The 23,569-nt window shown below is 34.5% G+C and overlaps 2 protein-coding genes across 2 annotated transcripts; one reads left to right on the top strand and one right to left on the bottom strand.

Moving 5' to 3' along the window:
* The first annotated feature begins 10,598 nt into the window (after positions 1-10,598).
* LOC122579792 (phospholipase A1-IIgamma-like) lies at positions 10,599-14,398 on the top strand. Its single transcript, XM_043752063.1, has 2 exons — positions 10,599-11,196; positions 13,646-14,398. The coding sequence occupies exons 1-2, from the start codon at positions 10,606-10,608 to the stop codon at positions 14,396-14,398; spliced, it is 1,344 nt and encodes a 447-aa protein (XP_043607998.1). The 5' UTR covers positions 10,599-10,605.
* A 1,615-nt stretch (positions 14,399-16,013) lies between these two features.
* On the bottom strand, positions 16,014-23,295 carry LOC122585901 (uncharacterized protein HI_0077). The gene is made up of 7 exons (XM_043758018.1): positions 22,785-23,295; positions 22,096-22,337; positions 20,976-21,072; positions 19,751-19,934; positions 17,213-17,294; positions 16,821-16,869; positions 16,014-16,308 (listed from the first exon to the last, which is right to left on the bottom strand). The coding sequence occupies exons 1-7, from the start codon at positions 23,199-23,201 to the stop codon at positions 16,240-16,242; spliced, it is 1,140 nt and encodes a 379-aa protein (XP_043613953.1). The 5' UTR covers positions 23,202-23,295; the 3' UTR covers positions 16,014-16,239.
* Between the last annotated feature and the right edge of the window lie 274 nt (positions 23,296-23,569).

The following is a 23,569-nucleotide window of genomic DNA, read 5'->3' as shown; positions in this document are numbered from 1 at the left end:
TCGGGCATTGGAGCAGAGTGTCACCCTTTTTCAATATCAACGTCTTCCAAATGAAGAGTCAATAGAAATGAGAAAATCTCCGTGAGAAATAAAACAAGCATTTGTTAAGAAACACTTGAGTGGTTAGGTAAAGATGTGCATCGCTTCATTGGGTCCATGAAGGTTTCTTCAATACCGAGATATCAACAAATGACATCCGATAGAAATGTGTTTTACCCGGCGATTTGAGAATTTTAGGGAAGGGTATCAATTCATTTAACCCTTTTCTCACAATATTATCACCATAACCTCTCACTTTTCGACTGTACTCCCTCCAACTTAGTTGCACGAATTCATCATCACTAAAAAATACCCTCACTATCTAATGAAAGAAGTGAAAACTTCGGGGTTAGAACTCATCGGCGATGATGAAGTTCATGGAGTAGAATTTTGATAAAAACCTAGTCGCTCATGTGCAAACTAAACACCGAACTTCCTTTGAAGCAAATGTTTTGAAAAAAAATCATCAAATGTGAAAAAAAATGTTTAAACAACACATTTGAAGTTTGAAAGAGATTTGAAATCACAAAATCCCCCTTAATCTATGCAAAGATAGATCAAAAAGATTTTCATAGAAAAGGTGGAGCAAAAATGATTTGTTTGAAATCAAAACAGGTTTTATGAAAAGTGAACTCAATCAATTATTCAAGATGAGACAACTCAGGAGTACACAAATGCGTTCAATCCTTTGCTTCTCATATCAACAATTGAGAGTTTTTTAAACAGGTGCAACAAAATTGCAATCAACATCTTGTATTACACATATACATTCATATAAGACCACTTGGAAGTACACAAAGGCGTTCCATTCCGAGTTATCTTATATCAATTTATATGTATAACAACATGAATTAATTCCAACTTTGAAACATAAATAATTTTTCTTTTTAAAACCGGGTTGCATATAGAGTATATGCAAGCCATTATGAAATAAATAACACAAATAAGTACGGGTTATACACTGAGTGTGGATAAGCCACGAAGTAATAAATACATCATTTAAGCACGGGTTACATACATAGTATATGTAAACCACTTCAAAATAAATAGTTCAATGAAGAATGGGTTGCATACAGAATATATACAAGCCACTATGAAATAAATAGAAAAAAAAAAGAAAGAAAAAAAATTAATAAAATATTTTTGTTATTTTTCAAAATTTTATATTTTTGTATTTTGATTTTTGTTTTTCAACTTTTTATAATTTTTGAAAAATGAATCAAGAATTCCTTCCATGATAAATTGAATCAAGGATCAAGATTTAGCATACCAAGTTTAGAGATTAAGAATGTAAACCTCTTTTTGTCCAGTGGTTTTGTGAACAAATCAGCGAGTTGGTAGTCAGTTCCCACGAAGTAGAGTTCGATGTCACCTTTCTCAACATGATCTTTGAGAAAATGATATCTTACATCAATGTGCTTTGAGCGTGAGTGATTGACTGAGTTGACAGCAATTGCAATGGCACTTAGTGAATCACAATAGATAGGGACACGATCATATTTCAGACCATAATCGGTAAGCTGTGTTTTCATCCATAACACTTGAGCACAGCAACTAGCAGCAGCCACATATTCAGCCTCCGCTGTTGACAGTGATACACAATTTTGCTTTTTGGATGCCCAACTTACAATCTTATCCCCTAAGAATTGTAAAGTACCAGATGTGCTCTTGCGATCAAGCTTACAACCTGCATGATCTGCATCTGAATAGGCAGTTAAATTGAATCCAGTATCCCTTGGATACCAGAGACCAAGATTGGGTGTACCCTTCAGATAACGAAAAATTCGTTTCACAGCTTGGTAATGTAAATCAGTCGGAGCGGCTTGATACCTAGCACACATACATGTTGCAAACATTATATCTGGGCGAGATGCTGTAAGATACAACAACGAACCAATCATGCTTCTATACCTCTTTTGGTCAAAATGGTTTCCCATTTTTATCAGCATTAATATCTGTACGAGCAGCCATTGGGGTTGAAATTGAAGAACATGTAGTCATATCAAACTTTTTCAACATATCCTTTATGTACTTACCTTGTGATATAAAAATACCAGTTGGTAATTGTTTGATTTGTAAACCCAAAAAGTAATTCATTTCCCCAATCATGCTCATTTCAAAATGATTGACCATTAGAGATGAAAAGTTTCGGAAAAAGTTTGACTGGTTGACCCAAAAATAATATCATCAACATATATTTGGACAAGTAAAACATGCTTACCTTGCTTACGAATAAACAGGGTAGGGTCAATAGTGCCTTTGGTAAAGCCTCCTTTGAGTAAGAAAGTAGTTAAGGAATCATACCATGCCCGGGGTGCCTGCTTCAAACCATAGAGAGCCTTATCTAACTTGTAGACATGGTTTGGCTTCTTAGGATCAACAAAACCTTCAGGTTGCTCCACGTAAACTTCTTCTTTGAGTTCTCCATTCAAGAACGCTGTCTTCACATCCATTTGAAACACAGTAAAGTTTCTGAATGCGGCATAAGCTAAGAATATACGAATGGCCTCCATTCTTGCAACAGGAGCGAAAGTTTCGTCGAAATCCACACCAGGTTGTTGGCAGTAACCCTTTGCAACCAATCTAGCTTTGTTCCTTACTACAACTCCATTTTCATCCTTCTTGTTCTTGAAAATCCACTTGGTGCGAATTGGTTCTTCTTTCCTTGGATTTGGAACCAATCTCCATACCTTTAGTCTCTCAAACTGAGCTAATTCATCTTGCATTGCTTTAACCCACTCTGGATCACAAAGAGCTTCAGAGACTATTTTAGGTTCGATGTTACTCAGTGAAAGTGCAACAAGACACTCATTGACTGAAGTACGGGTAGAAACACCAGCTTGTGGATCTCCGATGATCTGTTCTGTAGGATGATCTTTGCGCATACGCGACCACTTGTTGTCATGAGGAAGAGGATCTTGTTGATGAATGTCAACATTATCATCATTAAATCCAGAGTTCTGTTGAGAAATGGAATCATAGCTCGAAAGAACTCTTTCCTCAAAATTTGGATGATCAAAATCCAGTGGTACATACACATTTGGATTATCTGATGGATTTGTTGTTTGGTTGATTTGGGAAGGTTGTTCTTGAACATTCTTTTGAGAATAAATATCACTTGAAGATGATTTTTCATGCTCTAAAGAATTTGAAGATGATTCACGATTGTTGCCAAGAAGTGGTTAATTTGTTTGAATAGGATCATTATTAGGAATTGGTTCATTGATGACTTGAGGTTCTTTTTCTTGAATCGGTTTTAAATTGTAGAATTCTTCGAAAAGACTATCTAGCTCTTCACTTTTTGGAGTTGGATATTTCTTGAACTTTGAAGCTAAGGTTGACGTCTTTGAGGAAGCACTTGGATCACTAATTGTTGGTAGCAAACTTTCTTGTTCAAATATCATGCCAGACATCTCGTTAAACCAAACATTCATGGTTTCTTGAATCGTGTTTGTTCGACGATTAAAGATGCGATATGCAATCGATGTCTTTGAGTAACCAACAAAGTAACCTTCGTCGCCTTTTCTTTCAAACTTTCCAACATTTTCCCGATTATTCAAGGTATAACAGACACACCCAAAAATATGGAAGTAATTGATGTTGGGTTTGCGTTTGTTAATAACCTCATAAGGAGTCTTCTCATGACGCTGATTGATGATGGACTGATTTTGTGTGTGACAGGCAGTGTCGACAGCTTCAACCCACATATTTGATGGTAACTTGGAATAAGCAAGCATTGTCCTTGCTGCTTCCACCAGCGTACGGTTTTTCCTTTCAACAACACCATTTTGTTGCGGGGTACGAGCAGCAGAGAATTGGTGAGTAATGCCTTTTGATTTGCAAAGTTCATCGAAGATGGCATTTTTGAACTCAGTACCGTTATCCGAACGAATATAGCGGACTGGAAGTTGAAGATTCACTTGAGTGGAAGTGATGAAATCGATCAAAATTTGAGTTGTTTCATCTTTTGAAGCAAGGAACTTGACCCAAGTGTATCTTGAATAATCATCAACGATAACCAGAATATATCTCTTCCCGTTTCCGCTTTGTACTTTCATAGGCCCACAAAGATCCATGTGAAGCAAATGAAGAGGTGCCAAAGTGTGTGGAATTTTCTTTGGTTTATGAGAAGTTCTCTTGATCTTTCCAACTGCACAAGAAGGACAGACATGCTGACTCTCGTACTTGTAGTCAGGCAAGCCTTCAACAAGTTGCTTGTTGACTAAAGCATTGATGGTTTGATAGTTCAAGTGAGAAAGCCTTCTATGCCACAACCAAAAATTTTTCGAGGTAGCTTTTGAAACAAGACAGATATTATCAGTTGGTTGGTTATCATCAAGATTAACTGTGAAAAGATTCTCATCACGATCTCCGCATAGGATATCAATTCCATCCAGAGTTTGGACTTTGCACAGAGATTGTCGAAAAAGAACTTCAAGGTTGTTGTCACAGAACTGTCCAACACTTAACAAGTTGTGACTCGGACCTTCAACATAATGGACTTTCTTAATGACAATTCCGTTTCTTTCAATATCTCCATAACCTAGAATTGGAGCGAAATTGTTGTTTCCGAAACGAACAGTTCCCATGAATCTTTCAACAAAATTCTTGAGCAATGATTTATTGCCAGTCATGTGTTTTGAACACCTGGAATCGAGTATCCATACACAGATGGTTATTTCCTGCAATCAAAAATTTTAACCGACTTTAGGTACCCACTTAAAGACGGGTCCTTTGTGGTTAGTTAACACAGGCAGGGGGTATAACTTAGGATATGCATACAAACATGCTTTAGAATCAATATGAGCATTAACAAGCACACCATCCATAAGCACATTCGTATAAAAAGTACGCACATTCACATTTGAATTAAAAGTAACATGTTTAACAGCATTCAAACAAGCACAGCCATTATCATTGTTTACAGCCCCACAAGGCATAGCCTTGGATTTATTAACATTGTTCACTAAAGATGAATTGTTTAAATCAACAGAAACTCTTTTCTTTCTGTTACCAACACTCTTTCTCCTCCTCCTCTTCTTCTTTTCATCAACAGACAATTGCTTAAAATTGATCTTTGGTTCTAATAACTTAGGAACCCATTTGGTCTTTCCACCTGTTGAATTGACACTAAGAAGATTAGAATGAGGGGTTTTAAACTTATTCATCCTTTTTGTCTCTTTTAGGGTTGAGGAAACTTCTTGCTTCTTAGGTTTGGCAATTGAAAACCATCCATATCTATCCCTATATCTAGTTACACCATTTAAAGTATCCTTAGTTAGCGAAACGGAGCTAGACTTAGGCACTTTAGAAATTGAACTAGATTGAGAGTTAGACAAAGAAGCATTTGGATTGTCATTTGGAAGTTCCACTTTGTGATAGCTTGGTTTTGGTGAGGTCTCAGCTTGTTTCTTTTTAACATGTTTGTCAGGTTTTGGAGGGTTAGGACTCTTTTGTTCAGTCTTGACAGAAGGGGTAGAACTCTTTTGTTCAGCCTTGACGAGTTTGGGTTTAACTCGTTCTTGGAAGTAATATGATGTTGGAGCTTTGGACACTGATTTAAGTTTTTGAGATTCTCCTTTTATTTCTTTTTGAAAATTTATGATTTTGATAGATTCAATCTTTTTCTCAGTTTCTGAGTCAAAAACATATTCTCCCTCCATGAATTTATCAAAATCATCTTTGGTGAATTCATTCAAAAATGTAGAAATATCAGGAATCTTGTTGTCTAACATCATACCATGGGTAGTCTCAAGAATTAGGTCGACTTGGACTGAAACATCCTTGGTTTCACAAGAAAATTGAGTAGAAGTATCAACACCTATACTAGCACAAAGCTTAGGGTGAACAACTAGCTCATCAAGATTTTCGCATGTGAAAAATCTATAAAAGTACCATATCAAAACTAAGCTATGCGCAAGATCTTCATCAGATAAATCAGATTGCACATAATTTGCAGATAAAGAAGTAGCAGTAGTTTGACAAGTACATGCAGAACAGTCAGTCACGGTCTGGGTGGATGAATTTGTAGATGAATCAGAATTGGTCTGAGTAAAATGGTCTAATAAAAGACTGACATCTGTTTGGGTAGAAACATTCACACAAACTTTCTTGATATCATCAACAACTGATTCATTCTTCGAATTCGGACTTTGAGACTATAGATTATGAATGAGTTTTTGTTGAGATTCCACTGTTTGTTGTAAACCTTCTATTTGTTTTTCCAAAAATGTGGATGGAATATACAATTTAGTTGGTTTTGATGGAGAAATGACAGATTCTTGGTTTTGAAAATTAGACGCAATCTCTTCTAGTTCAAAAATTGTTGAATTTTTCGTTTCGTAAGAAGTATTGATGGCATCATAATTAACTAAAAATTTATTGTTTTGAATTTTCTCAACTTCATCAGTCTCAAATTCGTCATCCAATGGACGAATGAATTGTTGAACCATACCAAGTCTCAAAAACTTTTCATCATACAAGGGTTCAATCTTGTCTTTGGCTTTTTGCAATGGAGTGATATTCTCAAATCCCAACCCAAGAAGAAGTTCGGATTTATCAATCTTTGATTTATTGAAATAGGCAGTGAAATCCAAAAGAGGATTTTGTTCAATTTTGTACAACTTTTCTTGATAGAAAAGTATATTCTTCTTATGCTCCTCAATTTGTCTTTCAAGGTTTTCAATCTCAATGCCTTTTAAAAAAAATTATGATTTAAATCAGAAACTTTTCTTTCGAGTTCGACTTTTTTTGGTGTAGCTTCTTATTCAGAATATCAACATCCATTTGTCTTGCATTTGCCCGAAGCCATTCATTGGTCTTTTGAATTTCAAGATCTTGATTGGCTTTTTCAAGATCAAGAATGGTCTTTTCTAAATTATGGCATTTTTCCAATAACTTAGAATCAGGAGACGCATTCATCTCACATTCTTTAACCAACATTTGTTCTTTGTAATTTTGAAATTCTTGTTTCATAGCATCATACTCAAAAAGTAGTTTAGAATTTTCTTCAAGAAGTTTTGTGTACTCCCCTTTTGAAAATAAAATGCTATTTTTCAATTTCTTGTTTTTGTTTGCTAAAGAAGTGTAATGATTCGTCAAGTTAGATAAGGTAATTCTACAAGACTCTTTATCCTTAATTGATGAAAAAGTAGAGTCGAGATTTACCTCATCGTCGGGATATTCCTCGTTAATGCTGTCAGCCTCCAACATTTTGTCTTTGCTCAACCTTGCCATGAAACATACATTTGCAGACAGATCTTCATCTTCATCATCAGTCAGCAAAAGCCACTTGTCATCTTCAGCAATCAATGCTTGACCGGCTTCAACTTGCTTTGCCAAGAGCATCTTCTGCTTGTAGTATTCATAATTCTTCTTGTGAGGCAGCTTGCAATCCACAGCAAAATGACCAGGAATTCCACAGTTGTAACACTTTTTGTCAGATGTTTTTCCTTTCTCCATGATTTGTTTCTTAGTTTCTGCTTTCTTATCTCCTTTCTTGGAACCACTTGTTTCACTTTGTTCAAAACTCTTGTGATGATATTGTTCCTTCTTTGGAAATGCACTTGTTGATGAAGTACGAAGATTGTTGTTAGTTGGCCTCGCATTGAAATACTTTTTCTTGAAATGCTTTGTCACAGCGGCAAGAGCTTGGTAGAATTCATCAGGAACACTATCTCTTGGAGCCAAAAAATCTTCTCCCTCCTCATCAGACGAAGAAACAACAGTCATTTGTCTTTTAAGAGCCTCAGAAACCTTTCTTTCAACAACCAATGCCAAAGGTTCAGTAGATACAACTTCTGGCACTTTGTTGAATGAATATTTGCTTAGAACTTGATGCTCATTCAACTTGAAAGATTCATAAAGAGTATGAATAGTGAATTTGGTAAGATCTTGATGTTGCTTGATTTGAGTTCCATAATCTTCCCATTCGGGACCAAGTGCTTTGATAAATTTGATGTTTAGCTCAATTTCATCTTTCTTGACCTTGTTCTTTCTCAGTTCATTGATCACATTGCAAAATCTGTAGTACACGGACTCAAGAGATTCATTTGGTGATTTCTGAAAATTGTCAAACTCAGTTAAGACATTTGTCAGTCGGATTGTTGAGGTTACATCAGCACCTTCCATTTGTCTAGCAACTTCATCCCAAATCTCCTTTGCTGTTTCATAAGAATCAACTGAGCCATAGATCTCATCAGGAAGTGCTTGGTACAAGCATGACCTATCTCTGTTGTCAGCAGCAGTACGATCTCTTTGTTCGGCGTTCAAAAGATCAGGAGTCAAAATAGCACCGGTAGTAGGATGACGATGCATAGCAAGTCCATTCATGATTGAATCCTTAAGCATGTGACCATTAGTCTGACGTTCCACATAATCCATGAACCTTTTCTTCCAAAGTCCTTAATTACCACGATAAAGAACTGGAGGTCTTGTATCAGTACCCAAAGCCAACGCTTCACGAGTAGCCATTAGAAATTAATTTGAATTGAGAATTGAATTGATTTTTGAAGAAGGAATGAAACGATCTAATTTGGAATGAAATGAAACTATCTAAATTGGAATCGTTTTAAGAAAGTGAAATGAAACGATTTAGAAGAAGTGAGAATGAAACGATCTAAATGTGCAGGAATGAAACGATCTAAATTGAACTAGGAATGAAACGATTTAAAATTGAAACGATCTTGAGAATTTGAAGAAAAAATTCTAAGTATTCTGAAATGATTTGGGCAGAGTTTTGGTATGAATTGGAATGAAATGAATTGAGCAAAACCAATCACGAAGATCAGTTACCCAAGAATATTATGATTCCCAAACACAACTCTTCACGAATTTCTCAAACCAGAGAATGTTTAAGTAAAACTTGAAACGATCTAAAAGAGATCGTTCTGGTTTCACAAAAAAACTGAAACGATATAAAGAGATCGTTTTGGTTTCTTTATCAGGATTTCTCAACAACTTGGTTATTTTCAAGAAATTGAATTGACCAGAACCAATCCAAAGGATCAGTTAGCCACAATCAACTCTTCACACCACAACCACACTTGTCAAAACGATCTAAATTGTATCGTTTTACAAGCCACAACACTGAAATGAAAGTATCAAGGAAAGAAAAACTGAAACGATCTAAATAAGATCGTTTTAGCTTTACACTGTCGTCTTCAACCTCTGAATATGAACAACTCCATTGAAGATTTTAAAAACTTCAATATCTTTTGATTTTCTAAGAATTGAAACATGAAACTTCTTGCAAACAGTTTGTTTTCACCTTAGCAACAATCCAATTAACACAATTCAGCTTATAACACAACAAAATCAAATCCCAAATTTTAGCGCCAAAAACTCAAAATCTGAACTTTTGATCCAGATCGAATTAGAACACGAAACTTGAGAGAATTATGTAATTAACTATGAGGAATCGAACGGTGAACAAACATTTGTGATTTTATGTGATTGGAGAGGTTATTTTTGAATTTTCAGTGAGAAAAAAAAAACGAACAAGAACAGGATAATAAAACAGAATTAAAAGGTGATTGTGTGATGATTTGTGATTGAATTCAGTTATGGATCGAGATCAAAACGATGTTTTGCTCTGATACCACATGTAACATCACGATTTTATCATTCGAATTCACATCAACAATGGCGTTTGGTTAGTGTGTGTGTGTTCTTGGTGTTTGTGTGTGTGTTGAGAGAGAATTGGGATCAAGTGTGTGTTATTCAGATGTAATGGTGTGAAAAATGTGTCAAGTGTCTTTTCAATGTTATGGGGGCTATTTATAGTCTAAACTAACCAACAATGCTAATTATCACAATTAGCCCCTCAACCTTAGAAATCATCAACTCATGACTTAACAACAAGTAAGTCCATAACTTAAATTACAATGTATCACTATTTTTGGATTTCTAACATACACCCTTGATGATCTCTCTTATACTTGTATAACAATTTTTGTTGTTGATTCGTCATGGACTCATGGTTGATTTTTTTAACACCTTTTAGTTTAGAAACCATAGTTGATGTGATTTTAAAATTTATACTTGAGCATTTTATAGTGAGAAATCTAGAATCATGTACATTGAACTATCTTTAATTCAAACAATGCACTTGGCAAGTTCATTTAGTTTAATGTGTCATACATAAATTAAAAATGGAAATTAAAAAAGGAAATTTTGAAGGTCATATATGAATATCTTTAAATTAATAATTTATTAATTTATCGATATAATAATATCTCGATAAATTTATAAAAAAAACCTAATCCCGACATTATTATTTATAGAGGTTTTACTATAAGTTGGATATACGGATATCTCTGGTGCCCAATAAATTCTTTTCAAGTCAGTTAGTTATTTGTTCAACAGAAATATTTCGTAACTAAATCTAAGTAGCTAAATAAATGACGTTACGTAAAATATCTCTCATCCTCAAAAAAGTAACAAAGTTGTCCATGGCACAACATTTGTGTGATTTTATGTTAAAAAAAATTCTTCAATTTATACCGGTTTGTATCATTAAAACCTCTTTTTATAACTTCAAATTTAAGAACCAGCACAAAAAACAAGATGAAAAAGCATAATTTCTCGAAAAAATGGCGGAAACTAAGTGGAGAAGATAACTGGGATTCCCTCTTAGAACCTCTTGACATCGACTTAAGACATTATCTCCTTCATTATGGCGAAAGAGTTCAAGCCAACTATGACACTTTCATTGTTGATCGCAGGTCAAGATATGCAGGTGCAAGCAAATTTTCAGAAAATCAATTGTTTTCAGGCGTTGGTTTAGATAAGGGCCATCCTATAAAGTACCATGTAGTTAAGTACCTTTACTCCACATCCACTTCTCCTGATGCTCCTCAATCCTTCCTTTTAAGGTCTCTAATGAAGGACCCCTGGTTGGGGCAATCCAATTGGATGGGATACATTGCAGTGTCTACAAAGAAGGCGAAGCGTTTGTTGGGAAGGAGGGATATCATGGTTTCTTGGAGAGGAACTATACAAGCAGCAGAATGGGTTGAGAACTTTGATTTCCCGTTAGTGTCGGCCTCCAGTGTATTCAAGGAATCAAAGTGTACGCAAGTGCATTCGGGGTTTCTTTCCATATATATTTCTAGTCATCCGGATTCACGTTTCAATAAAACCAGTGCCAGAGATCAGGTAATTGCAATACCAAGTTGAATATAAATATTGTGCAAAGTGCAAAGAAAAAACACTCGTGCTTGAAAGTAGACATATATATGTTTTTTATTCAGGGAAGGGTGTTTGGCCCGTTCCAACCAATAAGACAACTTATACAAATTTACAGTTCAAACGTTTAACAAAAATGTTTAACAAAAATGTTTTTTATTCAATGGAGAATTTCATATATACCCTATTCTAACACCCTAATTACATATTTACCCGACTAAAACTAATAATTTCATATATACCCAATTTTAGTTTATAATCTATCATATATATTTGTCCATTCTATTATAATATGATTAATAACCAAATTTACATCATCAAAAATCGTAATCGGTCTCTTATAATTTACTATCACAACCAACTAATAATAAAGAGTTAGAAATCTGATGTGTTTGTATGAATATTTCTGAGTTACCTATCCAAAAGATGTACTACCAGTCTATCAAATGAGTACCACAACCAAAGAAATTTAAAGTCGGAGCAGACGGTGTATCACGGCTTCACCAAAATAAAAACTATTGTAAATTGTAAATGTGTGTTTTAGGAGTGAAGTGTACCATAAACTACATTTTGCTTGCAATATTGCGGTATGTGTTTGTTATACTTCATTGACGTGTCCCCCCTCCTCTTATTTTATACTCATTTTGTATATGTTTTCGGATGTTTACTTGGTACCAATCTAATTCTTGCTCTTGTATATGATATCTTCAAGTGTCACGTATGTAGTATATACTTCTCTATAAGTGCGATTTGGGAGTTTGTTGATATAAGTTTGGTTATTAATCATATTATAATAGAATGGACAAATATGATAGATTATAAACTAAAATTGGGTATATATAAATTTATTAATTTTAATTGGGTAAATATGTAATTAGGGTGTTAAATTGGGGTATATATGAAATTCTAATTGGCCCTTCCCAATGAAAGAAACTGATGGCCCTTAATGTCAAAAACACGGATATATAAATGAGTCCGGTTTCGCTAAAAGGTCAAATGAGTTAAAATAAAAGATTTAACTAATGCGCAAACAAGTCATAGCATTTAGCAGGTCAAATGTCTCAAATCATCCGAAATGCATAAAGCCTTATGAATCTAGTTTTCTCCACAAACTTTAGATTGTTATATATAATTATTTCCTCATCAAAACGAAAACGTCAAATTTAACTACAATTCTTAGCAAATTATCGAAAATGTGAATGGGCCTGGTTATATACATGTAATTTTGTAAACTAGGTGGATACGTAATTTTGTAAAGAACGGTACTCATTTTCCAAGAGCATTTTTGGACAAGTTATATACATGTAATTTTGTAAACTAGGTGGTTCACATGGCGCCCGATGTTTGAATCGTGTAGTCATATCTAGCCGGATGTTTTTAACGGTGACGTTAAAAAGAACGCAAAAAGTTTTAAAAAATTTCAAAGGAAAAATTATAAAATTACAAAAAAGTCGTAAAAAATATGTTAAAAAAAACAAAATGTTACAAAAAAAAAGTACAAAAGTTATAACAATAACCAAAAAACAAAATTGGTACAAAGTATTAAAGAAATTGTAAAAGAAAACCCAATATTAAAATAAATACAAAAGCCTAAAACATAAATGGTATAAACAAAAAATAAAAATTTAGAAATTCAAAAACCCAAAAAAAAATAAAAAAATTTTGGGGTTTAATTATATAAAACTAAATTTATATACATAATTTGAGGGGATAGAAAAATTCAAAAAGAAAATAGGAAGGGTTGGAAAAAAAAAAAAAAAAAAGGGGTCAAATTATCAAAAAGAAAAAAAAAAGAAAAAACAGGGGGGTGGTGGATGGTTTTGGACCAAGCACCTTTCCTTCCAAAGGTGAAGGTCTCGACCACTCCACCATTTCAGTTTTCTAAATTATATTAGGTAAACGTATTATATATATTGAAAGTGCAGAAAAGGATAAAACCTTCAAAAAAGCAAAACTAAAAAAAAAAAAAACATAAAGGGGAGTGGAAAGGTCTCGAACCAAGCAAACCACTCTACCATTTCAGTTTTTTGAATTATAATTGCTAAATATATTATATATACTGAAATTGCAGAAAAAGACAAAAAGCTGTTGTTCACATTCAACTCCTTTATTATAGAAGGTAATAGAAAAGAAAAAGAAAAGAAGATGGTTACTTGTCATTTCTTAACCAACTTGCTTGGATCCAAAATAGTTAAGAGTCTTTGTCTCCTAAGAAAGAAGTTAAGGTTCGTTCATTATGCCCAATAAGGCTGGAAGTCCTTTTTCTACTTTTCGTGGATGCTAGAGTCAGTCTGTCTGCCTATATTTCAACCTCACCTACGCACTGTCTAAAAAATATTAGGTGTTACTTTTTTTTATTTACTTGTCATTTCTTCTCTAACAAATAAAAGTAAGCCTCGTCTCGTGACCAAACTTGTAGGTCTTGTCTACAGTGAAGCAACTAGTAGAAAAATACGAGGAGGAAGAAACGAGCATAACAGTAATCGGACATAGTCTAGGTGGGGCATTGGCAACACTATCAGGAGGTGACATAGCAGTCAACGGCTACAATAAGCCAAAATCCGAAAACAAAAAACCAGTACCCGTAACAGTGTTTGCATACGGAAACCCCTTTCTTGGAAACTTGTGTCTTCATGAACTTCTTAACAAGCAAGAACATCTACGTATCTTACGAACTGTTAATGTGATAGACTATATACCACTCTTACCCCCGCTTGTAGGGTATATACATGTTGGTCGTGAACTATACATTGATACTCGAAAATCTGTTTATCTAAAACCTACGGAGAACTATGCAAAACGACATAACATGGAGGCTTCTTATTTGCACGGACTTGCAGGGTCACATGGAGTTAACGGTGAATTTCGGTTGGAGGTTGATAGGGACATCGCACTTATAAATAAGCGCTCCAATTTGTTGAAAAAACACTATATGATACCTGAAAATTGGTGGATTCAGCAAAATAAGGGAATGATTCAAAAGTCCAATGGATCTTGGAAGCTGCGGGAGATTAAGGGATACCCTATGGAGGAAGGAAATAGTCGAGACCACCAAGATCTGGAAGACAAAAGCAATCAAGAGCTTAAACATGACGACAAAATTGATATTGAGCTTGAGCTTAAAGATGAAGACGAGGTCATAGAAAGAGATGACCTAAATGACGACGATTAACGTACGTCGACCTTAATTAATTGTATTCTAATAGACGTTATCTCAATACACATATGTTTCCTGAACACACGGATGTTAGTTGGTTTTATTGGTGCATATTTTCATTCTCGTCTTTTTAAGTATCATAAATAAATTTGTATGTAATTGACAACGATGTACGGTAAATATTGACCATTGATGCTAAACTTTCAACTTCATGGAAAACAATGTTTAGGGTCTTATTTAGAAACATTTGGTGTTTCAGCATCATTAAATTTATTTTGCATGCACTATATTAAGTTTGCCCCCAACTAAATATACTCATGCCCAATATAAACGTTCCTCAAAAAGCTAAATTACTTCAAATACTATCGGGACTGCTAATTTTAAAGAGTTCTATATTGTTTTCTCGACACCCCTAAACACATTAGTTGTAAGTACGTATTAGACATATAAGTTAACTAGGAATTGATTTTCAGTTCGGTTTCTTGAATATTAAGCAGATTTGATGTCAATACTTGTAACTTGAACTTAACCAATTTAAACAGAGATTGAGAGTGTTTCTTGACTGCCAATGAGTTATTCTAGTTGTAGCGTCCATATATAACACTAGGTGATTCCTGTGCGTTGCATGAACCAACTATTTTATTTATTGTCGATTTTTTTGTGAAATCCGTGTTAAACACTACAGATGATATACCTACCAATGAGTTACTCTAGTTGTAGCATCCATATATAACACTAGGTGATTCATGTACGTTGCATGAACTAACTATGTTATTTATTGCCGATTTTTTGTGAAATCGGTGTTAAACACTACCTTTTTCAACACATTGTACAAAAATAACAAAATCATATTGTTTAGAAAAAGATTAGTCTAGTTGTAGCGTCCTATATAACATATGTTTTTCATGTAAGCCATTGTTTTTATAAATGCAAGAATTAATAATACATGAAGTGTACGGACCAGAAAACAACAACAAAACGATTATGCTTTGATTAAGTTCTAACGAACAAATTAAATTTTATAAAGATATTAAGAATAGACAACAGGTAATAATCGTATTGTTTAGAAGTTAATTTGACCCGACCCGTAGTGCTATCTGACCCTTCTTAGTACTTGCTCCCTGTCATAGTATTTCTTAGATTTGCCACTGGTTGGTTGGAATTATTGTAACTGATAATGAATAAAGCTTGGTAATAAAGGTTAATGTATAATGGAGGGTCTAGATATGTAGGCTTCCTGACTAAAGATAATCTGGTGAAAATAAATACGTGATGGTATCTTGTAATCTTTGCTATAGCACACCCGAGTCTATTGAACATTTAATACTCAGCATTTTCGTGCTGGCTTGCTCTCAAAATTCGGCATAAGACTGGACCCTGGTGTAAAGTCTCACCGATATACGCCTTCTTACCGAAATTCATTCCTATGCAACGCTGGGATCAACTGCTAAAAGCGTGTTTAATTTAGTCATATTCATTGCTTTTTGGAGGCATTCAAAAGCAAGGAATAATAAGATTAGTAATTAAACATTAATACCCAGATTTGAATCTAGGACCTTCAAAGAGGCAAAACTTCTCACCTTCTCATTTAATTACAAAATCAAGAATTCATTGGCAAATAAATTATAGCTTTACCTTGAAGATAATCGCTTTCATTACCCAAAACATAACCAATTACTATTGTCTATACATCGTTCATAAATCAGAAACCCTAAGTAAACTTTGAAATCACAAACAATCGATTCCTAAATCAAAACGCACAAGTATACACACTATAACTATAACCATCACCATTCTATCGCCGTGTATTATTGGACTCTTATACACATGTTACAACTTAGAAGTTAATCTAACAATCACTCTTCCCTGTTTAAATTTGAGTTCTCTTTCTCCATGGATATTATATGAGCCAGCCTATTGTAAACCTGTTATTTTTCACAGTTTATATATGTCATCAGGAATAATATACTATTCTTATTAAAAACATGACCTGTTTAAACAGAAAGATTTTCTCCACCCAGTAATTTTGCAATTTTTTTGGGCGTACTTTGAGCAAAATTATAAACAAGCAAAGACTGGATCAAGTGTTACACCCTTGCTTATGGAGATAGAGGTCATGGATTCAAACCTTACTCCTTGTAAGATTGGATGTCCAGTTCTACTTTAGGTAGAACCAGAAGCACTCTACCTTAGTTAGGGGTAATACTATCTACATCTCAACCTCCCTAATACACACTTGAAGATGGTATTGGAACCCCTAACCCGTGAAACACGGTATTGGGAGTTACTATACTTTTTTTTTCTTGAGCTAAAATTTATTTTTTTTCTCCATAAACTCGTAGTTTCATTTTGGTCTGAATTAGGTTTGAAATTATTGAGGGATAGTTTACGCTTTTAATAAGTGTCTCAAATTTTCAACGGATGGACGGAGATATACCTTAGTAAGTTGCACCTTATCTTCGTTGCTTTCTATTAACGGGTCATACCTGGATAACATTTTTGTATCTTTTCCATCAATGTTTTTGTTAATAAAAGAACATGAAGATGAAAAAGAAAACACAAGAAACCTTTCAAGTTTTTCTAGCTAACTTTTCAAGTTAAAAACTAGGCATTTTTCATTATCATCATGGTACAGAATTGGGTCAAAAAGACTCTATTTACTTGTTTTTTCGAACATATTTGAAATAAGTTGACAATGTAATTTAATTGTCGATTCAAATATGTTCAACTGATAAGTGCAGTTTTCATGTAGGTAAAAAAACCACTAGTAAATATTTCAACCTTAGGAAAAGGGTGTAGAAATCACTTTCACATCATTTACAGCCTTACCAGTCACGCGGTAGTCCAGCCTCTTCCCGAGCAGTGTAATTAAAAGGTCCTTTCACCTCCACATTGTAATCTTTTAGTATGTCTGCCATTCAAGAAAACTCAAATTAAAAAATGGGATAAAATGTAATGATATCAATTGTTTACTTGATGAGCAAGACCTGACCAAAAAACGCCACAGTCCCTATCTTCATTTAATTGGTTATTTCCCCAGGTCATTCCGTGAACTTAACTAGTATTAACCAAACACAAAAGAAAGTTAAATAGACCAACATACATTTGGCGTTCCGACCCTAATGTGAAACCAGCAATACAGCATTGATCAAGCAAATCCTGCGCTTTCCTAGATAACTTTTAAGTACTCATATCAGTCTTACCAACATGTTCCTCCTGTTTCAGATTTCATTATATGCTTAGCAATTTCAACACTGGCAGGTAACTTAATAGTCACACTAGACAAATTTTGCCTAACTAATTCCACATTCTGCTTATACACCTGCTCCCATGGCATTTTAACAAACGGAATAATTCTTAACCGGACGACATGGTCTTTGTTGCACGTTGTACTAGCCAAATATTCCACAATATGAAGGCCAAGAGTTTTGGGCCCCATAAAGGTTAATCATATTTCTCAATTTTCCCCATTTGCCATGCAAAAATGAAAATTTCCCATATCTCTTTTGGATAATCACACTCAACAAATAAATGTGGCAGTAAAGGCAGACATGATTACAAAATGGATAAGTAGTATGTCTCTTTGGGTACCATGGTACCTGTTTATACCAAACCATGGCTAGGAATATTTTGTGTAAACCATATTGCCCGGCTTATAAATTCATGTGAAAACACCCTCCCATACTTAGTACCCTTCCTATGTTTCATACTATCTTTATAAATAATGTCACTGGCATCTAAAAACTATTTATTATTTAGCTCCAAATTCCATTTTTGGCACATGCTAGTAGTCATGGAATCCATGATCACACGAATTCCAAGCCTAGAAGCCAAACTATAAGTTTTCTAGGCTCCAACTCCTCCAAGCTTCCATTGGTGGTTTCATTCATATTGGCGGAGCTTGTAACTTCTGATTAAGCAACCAAAGATATTTTGCTTAAGATGTGAATGCCATTTTTTAGCAACTAGAGACACTCTGGTTAAGTGTAGACATTCTACTCAAGTAACCACCGGTTCTCTTAATCATCCAAGGGCCAATTTTAGCAACAAAAGACATACCCTTTTAACCAAACTTAAGTAAGTATATCCCATAAACATTCACAGATAAAGGGGTCCGAAGTAGAAGGAAGGTTGCCCACTTGATCCAGTCTCCTCGCTGCCTACACATTCTACATAAGTGAGACTCGTTTCTATATATGATATTTGATACCCAACAAAGTACGCAGAGTTTCCATTTACCAAAAATAATAATTTTTACATTCATTTCAGTAAAAATGTGATACAGAGAAATTGAGTTGGAGAGAGAGAGAGATTTGGTAATTTCTGATTATTCCCCAGATCAATTACAATATTCAGTATTTATACAACGGAAATCACTTTGACTCACGTTGACCGACCATTCTAACCGCCTTACCAAACTATTCAAATACTTGACACAAACACCCCCTAACTTATTAATATAATACATATCAACCCAAACTAAAACAAAACTATATTATTCGTAACAGAATGACCCAAACTTTATTACTGATTCCTTATTCCCAGCCTGTAGAAACCAGCATAAGAGACAGCCCGTGTGTGTTTATGCCTCCATAATATACCGATATTCACAATCATTTACAGTTGTAACATCAAATTTCATGCTATAAGTTTTTTCCTCAGTATTGGGAGGTATTTCATCACTAACTCAACAAACCTAATTTGTCCTAGTCCACATCAAATATTCAAGAAGATTTAGGGATTTGTGCTACCAGAGTTTGAGTCTAGGATAAACTTGTTTCTTCCTCATGCTTATGACCCAATTGCTCTGATAGTTTATTTTGCACCATTCAATCTCTCTCCAGTTGTTCTTTCCCCCTTATCCACCTCAACCTGATTCTGCTGGCCTTGTATAGTTATATCTAAAACTTAATTACAGGTTCAACTGATCCAGTATTACGCATTTGTTGATACACACTTGGTTTCACTGAAGGCGCTTTTAATTGTATCTTCCCAACTTTAAAACCAGCATCAATAGCGGGATCAGACTTCCTACGGTTTCATTTTCTCCATTTCTGGGGTTATTCTAAACTTGGTTTGTGTTTAAGACGATTCAATTGAATTCACAACACCAGCATAAAAGTCTAGATTTCTCTCACATTTGATGCACATGATGGTTGACTGCAAGTTCTATTTTTAGTTGTCTAAAGATGCCACATTTCTTATTTAGCTACAGTTTTACTTTTTCTTGCACTAGTAATTATTACTTAAAGGTAATAACTTTGACTATGATCTACAAGTTTTCTTTAGCTATCCATGTTAAGAAACATTATACATATTTGATCAATTATAATCTGTTCTAATTGTACTTGAAAAGATGATGATAACCTTTAAATGCAGAACATGGGGCCAAGCGCATTTGTCGACAGACTTCTACAAACCAGTACACACCAACTGCTACATGTGCCACCTCTTCTTCAGCAATCTTAGCAACAATATTTGATGTTCTAAGATCTCCAAATCCAATAAGCTTTTTCACAAGTCTAGGCCCAGCATCAAGTCCTCTAGCCTCCTGATCACATAAAGGTACAAAAAAAAATGATTTATCACTCACATATGTCAATCAAATTACGTAACATAATTAATATTAGGCTGAGATGCACAGCAGCTGTTTACACGTAGAAAAATTCAACAAGTTTTCCAGCAAAGTTTTCAATGAAAATTCGAAAAAGGGAAAACAATTTTAAATTGACATCCAAGAAAATAGATTTTTTAAAAAATAGAGAAATTATTCCACAATCAAATGAACCCTTCTTTTTTTTTTCAGTCATTGTTTTTCACAGGATCTTCTTGTCATATATCTTTAATATGTCAATAGTCCTAATTGAGACTCCCAGGGAGACAAGAAGATAAGGAGATGAAATGATTGACAAGATATGAAGTATACTTAGTGATTTTATCGATTTTAAGAATTTGGAAAATATCTAAGATGCCCTGTTAACAAACATGACTAAAAAGTTCATATAGTCATATAGACTTAAACCAATGCCTTAATGGAGTGGAGGGAGTAACTTTATGTAGACCTCGTACAAACAATCAAAGAGTTCCATTGACTTTGAACACTCACATAAATCGAGATTTTTGGCCAGATTTTTGACTGGCGTCGTTTCATGAAAGCAATTGACCAGCTTTTATTGGGCATGTTAATGACTCAATTACTTCTTGACATCACATTACAGTTAACAAACATAAGATATTCACTATCCTAGTAATCCCATTTTTAATCATGTTAAATACAAGTTACTCTAAAACCTATCAATGGTGTATGCAAATCTCTATTTTTAAACATCATATGTTCGGCAAGCAACATGAGTATTCATTGTGTCATACTATCACACATGTAAATGGCGTCCAAATGTTACAGGTATGGGCATTTTGTATTTCTTTATAACCAATTTAAAACACATTTGACTTCTGCATGTAACACCAAAACAAGCGAGGCAGTAGAAGACTAAAGGTGTCAAAGGTCAAGTCCTATGGAATATATCTTAGTTATACTGTATATGATTGTGAAGACTTGATAAACAACCAAAAAAAACCATTAAAACCATACCTGAACTAGTGGTATCACAGCCAGACGAGCAGCAATGTCATCTGAAGATTTCTCGCACTCACGCCATAGTAGATTATGGGCAGGCATGTCTCCATAACTAGCATGAATATAGGGTGGTCACTAGAAATGGCAATTTCAACCGAATCAAGCAAATTCAATAAATAGGCATTCACATCTGGTCAAAGAATACGCAACTCTCTCTTTCAATGGTGTATCCAGGACATGGTTGTAAAAATCGGCGGAAAACTCGGGATCCGATCGGCAATCAGTCTCTGGAGACGAGTCAGAGCGGATAGAAATAAATATCGGTCGACGGCTCAGAATCGGGTCAACATTGGTAAAACTCGGCCAAAAATCGGCTGACTCGGGTCAAAACTTGTGTCGACTCTAATCAACTTTTTTTTTCTTTAATAAGCTTTCAAAATAATCCTAACTTGCTTTAAGTTTATGTTAATTGTTTCAACTTTAAAGTATTATGTTAATATTTCTAAACAATTATGTTTAAGTTTTATGTTTTTTACATATGATTTTATAAACTATTATATTTACATATAAAAAAAACCGAATCCGATTTCTCCCGGATCCAACCCTGAGTATTCAAAAAATCCTGACCCCCCCCCCCCCCTCGATCCGATCTCGAGTTCAGCAACATTGATCAAGCAAACAATCAAGTTGCTCGTAATGCTTATATCTCCTGTTCATGTTTTACTTAGGACGATTCGTTTTTCTGATTGAACTTACCTTGCTTTAAAGTGATTTGTATGGATCACAGTTCATGTTTATTGAATATTTTGCCTTTTAAAAAAAAAATTAGTTTTAACGGTATGACAGACACCGGGGTCTACAGGCCAGATTAATTCAGTTCGATTACAAAATTAGCCTAAACAGATCAAATCAATAAACTGTTACAACTTCAGGTCAGACTGGTTACAACCTCTTAAATGATCTATTTAAAATAAAATAAAATAAGAACAAGTTCAATCATACAGGCTTCGTATCATTTTGTATACATTAATTACATGCAGAAATTCAGAAAAACAGTCATACAAAAAGTATGCATGAGTCAACCCAACTGAACTTGTACTTATCCTTTGCAATAGACTTATAATTAATAGTTCACCTGAATCCAAGTTCCGCTAACCTCTGAGAACACCAAGCAAAATGGCGACTCTCGTCATCAGCCACACGGGCAAAATCAGCAAAAAACATATCTCCAAGAAGCTCGCTATATGGTGAAAACCGAACAATAGTATCCCACGCCAAATCAATGGCGTTGAGCTCCACATGAGCAAGATTGTGTAGCATATAGGCATTAAGAGGCAAGCCGGAGTTCTTTGGAGCTGGAATTTCCTTATGAGACACCTAAATTTGCATATAAAAACACCATGTATAACATCATATACAGTACTTTTTTTTAAAACAAAAAAAACTTACATAAAAATAATGTAATTATAGTGCATAATAATGTTAAGATACATGCTCTCATGAAATAATTGAAACCGATTATATTTTTTTAACGGCAAACTCGTAGACTATCCCGACTGCATAGGATTAAACCCAAGAATCCATAATAACCCCAAATACCCCCCCTTCCACCCCACTCTTCCAAATAAGTGAGTGCTAATCCCAAGGTACTAAGACCTTAGTAATGGGCTACCAATCCCATACTTGTGAACTACTCGTATATATTATAAGCCTATCATAAATTGTGATACAAGAATAAAGATAATAATAGTAATAATTCAAGTTAGATGGGTCGGTAGATGGAGGATAATGTAAAGAAAAAGAAGAATTTGTCCAAAAACTAACCAAAAGGGGTTTGGAAGGTCGAGCAGGTGTGAGCGGTGGTTGCGAAACCTGAAGCCCCCGAATTGGGAGTTGATTGGCCCGCCACTTACAGTATGCAAAATGAGAAAGCTTTGATTTAGTTAGAGGGTCAGAAGTGGACAAAACCATACACCCCATTTCAGCTAAACTACTAACTGAATTCAATTGTGAGTCATAATCATCATCATCTGGGTAGGTTTGGGGACCAGAAGATCCCCATAAGCGGTTGTGGTTGATACATTTGTGTCTCCATGTTTCAAGACCACACCACATTGGTGGTTCCGGTTCAACAGGGGGTGAAACACAAGAGAAACATGACGATGGTGACAATAAATTGGGGGTTTTGAGTTTAAAATTACGAGTGATTGGGAAGAGAGACGATGACCGTAGAGAAAGCATCTTTACCACTTTGGCACTTTGGGCGGACGGAGGAAAAAAGTTGTAACCGATATCAGGAAAGCCAATATTGTCTTGCGGTTTGGTCGCACTTTTTCTTAATTTATCTTTTGTCTTTCTTTGTATTTTGTTTATTTTCACTATTGTTTAAAGGGTTTTTATTATTTGAAAAACTAAAATTTCTATGCAATCTAAAAAAATATAGTGATCAGATCACAATATGTTTTTAATATGTTTTTTAAAACACAATCTGTTAAGTTTATATCACAGTCTGTTTGAACAATTTTTCGATTTACAACGCTATCAAAAACACATCGTGATTTAAAACTTAACATAACGTATTATAGGTTACACAATAAAAACACATTGTA

Source organism: Erigeron canadensis, chromosome 1 (genome assembly GCF_010389155.1).
Source record: "Erigeron canadensis isolate Cc75 chromosome 1, C_canadensis_v1, whole genome shotgun sequence".
Taxonomy (NCBI): domain Eukaryota; kingdom Viridiplantae; phylum Streptophyta; class Magnoliopsida; order Asterales; family Asteraceae; genus Erigeron; species Erigeron canadensis.
The sequence above is the reverse complement of the archived record's forward strand: the minus strand, read 5'-3'. Positions and strand labels throughout refer to the sequence as shown.